At 39.9% G+C, this 9,718-nt stretch overlaps 1 protein-coding gene across 1 annotated transcript; it reads right to left on the bottom strand.

The window, feature by feature from the left end:
- Nucleotides 1-389: 389 nt before the first annotated feature.
- LOC130927167 (trace amine-associated receptor 13c-like) lies at nt 390-1,464 on the bottom strand. The gene is made up of 2 exons (XM_057852787.1): nt 1,292-1,464; nt 390-1,194 (listed from the first exon to the last, which is right to left on the bottom strand). Exons 1-2 carry the CDS (start codon nt 1,462-1,464, stop codon nt 390-392), a joined length of 978 nt encoding a protein of 325 aa, XP_057708770.1.
- Nucleotides 1,465-9,718: the final 8,254 nt, after the last annotated feature.

The following is a 9,718-nucleotide window of genomic DNA, read 5'->3' as shown; positions in this document are numbered from 1 at the left end:
AGTTAAAAAAATACTACAGTAATTTTTTATTCAAAAGACCAGTTGTACTAGCTTTGCACTTTTGACAACCTGCGTCCACTGACTCACTCTGGGTGAGCTGACAAAAAAACAACAACAATGAAATCAGTTAACATACAGACAACAAAAAGACTCAGTCAGGAAACGGGAAACACAGGAATCACTATAAAGTCTGTTGGTTGGCGCCACTTGAAAAAGTCACAAATGGTGAGAGTCTTCGTTCCTGTAGAAATCTGATATCTCTGGCTAGAAGTATGAAGGGTGCTTCCATTCACGCTCACGCAAAACAAAAGGTGATTATATCCCGTTCAAAAACCGTGTTAACATTCATTTCCAAAGTGACACGAATAGAAAGCCTGCCTGTTAGTGGTCTACAGTATGTTGGCCCCACAGGAACCAGACTGCAATACCTGAAGAGTGACAATGTGTTTGACAGCTCGTCTGAACCACGGATAAAACCACACATATATCAAAGGGTTCACGCAAGAGTTCAGGTAGTACATATTGAGCACAACCGAGGCACTCCAAGGAAAGCTATCACCAGCCAGCGAAACGCAGTAGTAGGGACAGAAGCACATCAGGAAAACCAGAACCAGAACCCCGAGAGTCCTGGCTGCCTTCAGCTCGGATTTCCTCGCCCTCATCGGGAGAGGCGCTTTGCCACACCTAACATGAGAGCGCACTGCTCTCGCTTGAGACACGGCAACCGCAAACACCCTGGTGTACAGCGTGACGATAATGCAGAGAGGAAGGATGAAAGTCACGACCAGATCAAAAACTGACGCGGCGTAATCAATATGAATAACACATTCCCCATAGCAGGATTTATACTTTCCGGGATTCGCCAGATCTTCTTTAACTAAGATGCTACTCATAAGAAGAGAGGAGAACCAACAGAGACAAACAAAAAGTTGAATTCTTTTCACAGTCACTTGTACATGATATTGGAGAGGATTACAAATAGCCACATAACGGTCAGCTGACATCATCACCATGTTTCCAACTGAGGCAGACGTCACGGTGAAGGAGACGAAATTATACAGCGAGCACGAAACGTCGCTGAGAGTCCAGCAGGACTTGTTCAGGAAGATCTCACCGGGCCACACTAGAAGGCCCACCAGGAGGTCGCAGACGGCGAGAGAGAGGAGGAGCAGGTTAGTGGGAGTGCGCAGCTGTCTGCACACAAATCAACACACAACCTGCACTTCAACAAATGAAAAAAACAAACACTCCTGTAATACATCAAGTTAGTTTCAAGAAGAACAAATTGTGCCTGAAATGAGAGATGGAGGTGATGACAAGCAGGTTAAGCAGCACAGTTAGGACGCAGATAAAGTAGAGGAGAACGCTCCAAAAAACACCTTCAGACCAACTGGATGGGGGCTTGCTGCAGGACAGGTTGGCCAACTGTGGAAAGCAGAGCTCTGACTGGTCCTTGCTCTCCATCGTCAGGGCGAACAAGGACCGCTCTTTCACCAATGTCCTCACTTTATCTGCGCCGTTGAAATTGTCCCTCCCTTTGACAGTGTTGACCATTCTCTGATTGGTCCTCGTCCTAACCCCTTTGCGGTGTTTGCGGGCCAATGCAATGCATGTGGGGAAGTGTCCAGATTCAAGTGGTGGTCAACTTCATCAAACCAGAGAAAGCAGCTATTGGTTAAATTCAGACTTTCAAAGAAGTCCATTATTATTATACAGCCTAAAGTATCATAAAGATCCCAAAGCTCGTCTCAGTTTAATTTAACATGATTTTATGTACCCATTTAACACATCCAGTTATATTTTACCAAGCTTAGTACTGTTGCACTAACAACATTTATTGTATCCCGATACTGATTCCAACACCCTGTTGTGTTTTATCAGCGGGTGCTAATACTGTACAGATACATTTTTTGAAAAAAAATAAACAATATATACATATTTGGTTTTCTCAGTCATAGACTTCATTATATATTGACATGACTCTTCTGCCAGACCCTGCGCCACGCCTACTGTAGGGGGCCTGCCCACACTCATATTCAGTTAAGGCTAAGTAATGCTTCGTAGTCGGTCGCAGTAATTCTTAAAACCAACGCAACGCCGGATTTAGATTGAAAAAGTACGATAGCTGTAACGCACACAAACAGGAAGGATTGTCTCAGGAGAGATTTGTTCGAGGATTGAAGGTAATTATCATATTTTTCGTACCGTTTTGAATCGTTGTGAAAACAATCAATGGGAGAAATTAACCTCTGCTGCATTGGCATCATAATTTACAATATTTAAGTAAAATAAATGCTAACTGCCCCGTTTTTCTGCTTTTTACCAAGAATCGAGACTGTTTTACATCCATATCTATTAAAGAATTCAGGGAATTAAGCATTTATTCACAAGAATTTTCAACGTAAAAAGCTCTTTGTGGTGATAAGGCGGCACCACAGAGGCTTAAAGACGAGCAGCGCATTCGACGTATTTACGTAAATAATTTGCTAACTGCCCAGTTTTTCTGCTTTTAACCAAGAATAGAGACTGTTTTACGTCCATATCTATAAAGAATTCAGGGATTTAAGCATTTATTCACAAGAATTTTCAACGTAAAAAGCTCTTTGTGGTGATATGGCAGCGTCTCAGTGGCTTAAAGATGAGAGCAAATTCGACATATTTACGTAACGTAAGTGCTAACTGCCCGGTTTTTCTGCTTATAATCAAGAATCGAGACCGTTTTACGTCCATATCTATAAAGAATTGAGGGATTTAAGCATTTATTCACAAGAATTTTCAACATAAAAACCTCTTTGTGGTGATAAGGCGGCACCACAGAGGCTTAAAGACTAGCAGCGCATTCGACATATTTACGTAAAATAAATGCTAACTGCCCAGTTTTTCTGCTTTTAACCAAGAATCGAGACTGGTTTACGTCCATATCTATAAAGAATTCAGGGATTTAAGTATTTATTCACAAGAATTTTCAACGTAAAAAGCTCTTTGTGGTGATAAGGCGGTGCCACAGAGGCTTAAAGACTAGCAGCGCATTCGACATATTTATGTAAAATAAATGCTAACTGCCCGGTTTTTCTGCTTTTAACCAAGAATCGAGACTGTTTTACATCCATACAGTATCTATAAAGAATTCAAGGATTTAAGTATTTATTCACAAGAATTTTCAACGTAAAAAGCTCTTTGTGGTGATAAGGCGGCGCCACAGAGGCTTAAAGACTAGCAGCGCATTCGACATATTTATGTAAAATAAATGCTAACTGCCCGGTTTTTCTGCTTTTAACCAAGAATCGAGACTGTTTTACGTCCATATCTATAAAGAATTCAGGGATTTAAGCATTTATTCACAAGAATTTTCAACGTAAAAAGCTCTTTGTGGTGATAAGGTGGCGCCACAGCGGCTTAAAGACTTGCAGCGCATTCGACATATTTACATAAAATAAATGCTAACTGCCCGGTTTTTCTGCTTTTAACCAAGAATCGAGACTGTTTTACGTCCATACAGTATCTATAAAGAATTCAGGGATTTAAGCATGTATTCACAAGAATTTTCAACTTAAACAGCTCTTTGTAGTCATATGGCAGCGTCACAGTGGCTTAAAGATGAGCCACACATTCGACATATTTACATAAAGTAAGTGCTAACTGCCCGGTTTTTCTACTTATAATCAAGAATCGGGACTGTTTTACGTCCATATCTATAAAGAATTCAGGGACTTAAGCAATTATTCACAAGAATTCTCAACGTAAAAAGCTCTTTGTCTGTGTTTCCACACGGTCAGCTTTGACGGAGATAGGCCTCCTATTAATCGGCCTCGCACCCAGTGTACCGTCAATATATTATGAAGTCTATGACTCAGTTTTCTCAAATGTGTCTAGTAAGAAGCACAGTAAGTCTCACAGCCACAGTGACCATAACATGAGTAGGTCTTGAGAAATAATTCTACTAGCATGATTTTTCAATGATGTCATTCAGCTCTGTCATTTCAAATTCTCACTAAGACACAACTATGAGATCTTGTGTTGATATCAAATGCGTCTCAATTTGATCTCCTTACTTGGACTCACTATCTCAGTCATGTCTATGTGAAAGATATGGATGAGCAAAGTACTTAATTTCTTAAAACTTCCTCAAAGCTGCCTCTTTTCCTGATCTAGCCAAGCAACCCTATTTTGTGCCAGTTACAAATATTTCTCAATTTGACCTCCTTCCAGACTGGAACTGCTCATTTTGGGTTCTTTCATTGTAAGAAACTAGTAGTGTGTTCTCTGACATGTCCAATCACATCTTCATCTTGTGCCACAATCTGAGAAAATAATATAAGTGGGGAAATAATTCTGGTAAGACTATATATATATATATATATATATATATATATATCAGGGGTTGCGTTAACCGAATATTTTCCGTCGTTGACCGATTTTTTAAAACGGTGACGGAAAAAACTGAAGTCCACCTGTCATTTTGACAGGTTGCAATTCACACCCCAGACCACAGGGTGACGAGTGAGCATATTAATTAGCTATTGTCTCTCTTGATGCATGACGTCGTTGGCCTTACTCTGAAAAATGTCAAGGCAACTGAGTGTCCGAAGTTTCTTCAAAAAGCCCCAAAACGACGATGGTGTTGATAAAAGAGGTGAAAAAACAGGGACTGCACAAGCGGGCACTCAATTCAAGTCCATGCGCACCAGGAGGAAGGTGTAAGACTCCGTTTAGGCCACAGCAGGTGAACTGTTAATTTCATTGTTCCATAATGTAGCTTACCTACTGGGGCCACAGTCAGCTGTTTTTGTCACTGCGGAGAAAAAGTTACATATTCATCTGCTTGATGTATGATGGCACGGTGTGGATTCTCTGTTAAGCTTGTTCGGACAGAATATTAATTTAAAATGAATGAAAACCAAATACTATTGAATATGTTGAAGCGGTATGCAATTTTAAGAGTCTTGTTAGCTCGAATTGCTGTGTCCAGCCACTGTAGCTCTGCTGCTGTCTGTGAACTCTCTATTCAAGCCGGTGTAGAACACGCACGGCTCTTAAGTGTCTCTGTCACGTGACTGTGTCGTAGCCGCTAACGCGCTCGGCCAAATGGACACACAAGTACGGAAGGTGAATTATGCCAAACAAAGGGTCACCACAATGTCATTATCATCATTTTAAAAATGTAAGTGACGGGTAAAAATAGATTATGACCGGATTTTTATGACCCTGTCAGTCAAAATGACAGACAACGAAAAAGTCTAGCGCAACCTCTGATATATATATATATAATGTATCTATATATACAGTGGGGAGAACAAGTATTTGATACACTGCCAATGGGTTCTCCCATTGCGAGTGTTGTTCTCCCCACTGTACATATATATATACAGTGCCTTGCAAAAGTATTCAGCCCCCTTGAACCTTGCAACCTTTCGCTACATTTCAGGCTTCAAACATAAAGATATAAAATTTTAATTTTTTGTCAAGAATCAACAACAAGTGGGACACAATCGTGAAGTGGAACAAAATTTATTGAATAATTTAAAATTTTTTAACAAATAAAAAACTGAAAAGTGGGGCGTGCAATATTATTCGGCCCCCTTGCGTTAATACTTTGTAGCGCCACCTTTTGCTCCAATTACAGCTGCAAGTCGCTTGGGGTATGTTTCTATCAGTTTTGCACATCGAGAGACTGACATTCTTGCCCATTCTTCCTTGCAAAACAGCTCGAGCTCAGTGAGGTTGGATGGAGAGTGTTTGTGAACAGCAGTCTTCAGCTCTTTCCACAGATTCTCGATTGGATTCAGGTCTGGACTTTGACTTGGCCATTCTAACACCTGGATACGTTTATTTTTGAACCATTCCATTGTAGATTTGGCTTTATGTTTTGGATCATTGTCCTGTTGGAAGATAAATCTCCGTCCCAGTCTCAGGTCTTGTGCAGATACCAACAGGTTTTCTTCCAGAATGTTCCTGTATTTGGCTGCATCCATCTTCCCGTCAATTTTAACCATCTTCCCTGTCCCTGCTGAAGAAAAGCAGGCCCAAACCATAATGCTGCCACCACCATGTTTGACTGTGGGGATGGTGTGTTCAGGGTGGTTAGCTGTGTTGCTTTTACGCCAAACATATCGTTTTGCATTGTGGCCAAAAAGTTCAATTTTGGTTTCATCTGACCAGAGCACCTTCTTCCACATGTTTGGTGTGTCTCCCAGGTGGCTTGTGGCAAACTTTAAACGAGACTTTTTATGGATATCTTTGAGAAATGGCTTTCTTCTTGCCACTCTTCCATAAAGGCCAGATTTGTGCAGTGTACGACTGATTGTTGTCCTATGGACAGACTCTCCCACCTCAGCTGTAGATCTCTGCAGTTCATCCAGAGTGATCATGGGCCTCTTGGCTGCATCTCTGATCAGTTTTCTCCTTGTTTGAGAAGAAAGTTTGGAAGGACGGCCGGGTCTTGGTAGATTTGCAGTGGTCTGATGCTCCTTCCATTTCAATATGATGGCTTGCACAGTGCTCCTTGAGATGTTTGAAGCTTGGGAAATCTTTTTGTATCCAAATCCGGCTTTAAACTTCTCCACAACAGTATCTCGGACCTGCCTGGTGTGTTCCTTGGTTTTCATAATGCTCTCTGCACTTTAAACAGAACCCTGAGACTATCACAGAGCAGGTGCATTTATACGGAGACTTGATTACACACATTTGGATTCTATTTATCATCATCGGTCATTTAGGACAACATTGGATCATTCAGAGATCCTCACTGAACTTCTGGAGTGAGTTTGCTGCACTGAAAGTAAAGGGGCCGAATAATATTGCACGCCCCACTTTTCAGTTTTTTATTTGTTAAAAAAGTTTAAATTATCCAATAAATGTTGTTCCACTTCACGATTGTGTCCCACTTGTTGTTGATTCTTGACAAAAAAATTAAATTTCATATCTTTATGTTTGAAGCCTGAAATGTGGCGAAAGGTTGCAAGATTCAAGGGGGCCGAATACTTCTGCAAGGCACTGTATATACATATATATATATATATATATATATATATATTAGGGCTGTCAAACGATTAAAATTTTTAATCCAGTTAATTACAGCTTAAAAATTTATTATTCGTAATTAATCATAATTAATCGCAATTCAAACCATCTACTAAATATGCCATATTTTTCTGTAAATTATTGTTGGAATGGAAAGACACAAATTGGATATATACAATCAACATACGGTAGATAAGTACTGTATTTGTTTATTATAACAATAAATCAATAAGGTGGCATTAACATTATTAACATTCTGTTAAAGCGATCCAGCGGATAGAAAGACTTGTAGTTCTTAAAAGATACATGTTAGTACAAGTTATAGAAATTTTATATCAAACCCCCTCTTAATGTTTTCGTTTTAATAAAATTTGTAAAATTTTCGACGAGGAACGAGGAACAGTGAACTATTTAAAAAAGTTCACGAGAGGTTACACGAAGCCGGAATAGACCGGAGCGTTGACCAGATTAGAAACCGGTGGAAAACCGGCTACTACAAGGCAAAAGAGCAAAACTGCAGAAGCGGATCCGACCCCACAAACACAACAAGTGGGTTAAAGTTAAAACAGCAGCACTCCGATGATCGATCTCCATGTTTTGCAACGTGACGCTTTGTTTTGATTAATCTGCGCATGTCAGACGGCAGTCGTCAAACGTCCTTTCGGAATAAAGGCAGTCACATGTAAACGCTGGATCGGAATAGATGAAGTGACATGTAAACAGCTGATGTGAAATTTCCATTCGGAATTAATTGAATCGGTATGAATAAAAGTCAGCATGTAAACGTGGCTACTGCTGCGTTCGCTTATTCTGACTCACCCCTACCCTCAGGAGCACAAACTCAGACACAAATTATCAGAGAATGAGTTAAATTTGAGATGATCAAATTTGTCTCACGAGACGAGATTAATCAACAGATGAGCGGCAAATCTTTGCTATGTGTAAAGTAATTGTTATCATGGCTTGTTAGGACACTGCTTAACGCATTGTCTGCTATTAACAGGGCTTGATGTCCAATCAATTTGAAGTTTCATTGCCTTCCAACCTTCCTCTTAGAATCAAATGGATGTCTACTAGTGATGAACTAATTAAGAGGGTACATAAGAGGGAGCAGAAGAAGAACAAATTAAATTTTCCCACATTGGCTACCAGTTACAGCAACAGACGTCCAATCCATTTGAAAAGGAGGGGTGGTGGTAAATAAATGAACGTTCAAATGGTCGCTACAATGAAAATAGAATACAGAATAAAAGGCTGACTGAGTGGAATGCTAACGTAATACATTCAGCTAAGGTTACATGACGCATGGACAACAACATGAGAAGAGAGCTACAAAAACAACACCTGGCCTACACTATCTGCACACACGGTGTTGGAATTTTATAAATGTATTCTAGTAGTGATGAAAAATGTTTTTTCCACAGTATAAAACGATATTTGGTGGCTGCCATGTCTTTACGTGCGCAGTAGATTCTGGGCATACGTGGGGATTGAGGGGAGGCAGGCCCTCTAGTGGCTGAAGAATGTCATTGCATGTAACTGACTTTTCTACATTGTATATGAATTTAAAATAAAGACCTCCCCAGTAAAATGTTGTCTATAAAAGTTGTAAAGCAATAAAACAAAAATGAATGAAATGAACAAGAATCCTTCAAAGTATTTTAATAATGTGTCAAAATTATTTTTCGAACAGATCATGTGACTAACACCTTAGAGACGGTCCTTTGGTTCGCCTAGCCAAATCTACTCCTGAGGAGGGAAGATGGATATTCGGAATTTCTTTACAACCTAAGCTTTCAAAAGCCTCAACAACAACAGAGCTTGAATTGAGGATTGAACATGAACAGTGTCAAGATTAATACTGTAGAGCAGGGGTCCCCAAACTACGGCCCGCGCGCCGGATACGGCCCACCTCTACATTTGGTCTGGCCCACTGAACAATACCAGAGAGCATTTTGATTTCTTTTTTTTTCTCCTCAATAGTCTTATTTATTTCCTGGCTTTTTTCTGTGAAGAACCCAGAGAGGGTTATTTGGTTATTATCTATTTAATTAATAGTGTTATTATATTATATTATATTATATTATATTATATTATATTACCGTCATTTCCGCACTATAAGGCGCACCTGACTATAAGCCGCTATCCACCAAATTTGGCATGAAAACGACATTTGCTCATAAATAAGCCGCGATGGACTATAAGCTGCAGCTGTCCTCACTGTATTATGGCATATTTACACCAAAAGATATTAACCGGTAAAACTTTATTTGACAGCAGCAGCATCATACGACTTGTCATAAGACCAAATGAACCACCATGAAACAATGAAGCTTTGAAGCCAGAGATTCATTGCTTCAAGAAGCTTCAATTGGCCATCACTTCTCCCTTGGGGGAGACAGTCAACCTCTGCTGCCACCTGCTGTTAACACTGTTGTTGTCCAACCTGCCTCCTAGCATGCATTTCAGCGCTACAGATGTAAATAACAATCAAAATTCATGTTCTGTGCTAATTATTTCTTCAGTTACTGTTCTAGTTGTTTCATTAATTGCTGGTTATGGTATTTGGTAAAACGTTATTTGACAGTGGCGCCATAACACTCATTAGACAATCATAACTATGACATGACACTATCATGAGCATTAGTGAATGCTTATAACAGATGTCACTTAGTGTTATCTGGCAAACGATCACACT

The sequence above is a fragment of the Corythoichthys intestinalis genome, chromosome 12 (assembly GCF_030265065.1).
Source record: "Corythoichthys intestinalis isolate RoL2023-P3 chromosome 12, ASM3026506v1, whole genome shotgun sequence".
Taxonomy (NCBI): Eukaryota; Metazoa; Chordata; class Actinopteri; order Syngnathiformes; family Syngnathidae; genus Corythoichthys; species Corythoichthys intestinalis.
Note: the sequence above shows the minus strand (reverse complement) of the source record. Positions and strands in the feature narration are given on the sequence as shown.

Coding starts and splice junctions, on each gene's coding strand:
- LOC130927167 (XM_057852787.1), bottom strand. CDS start 1,464: ATGGAGAGCAAGGACCAGTCAGAGCTCTGCTTTCCACAGTTGGCCAAC. Junction 1,195..1,291: donor ACCTCCATCTCTCATTTCAG/GCACAATTTGTT, acceptor ATTTGTGTGCAG/ACAGCTGCGCACTCCCACTA.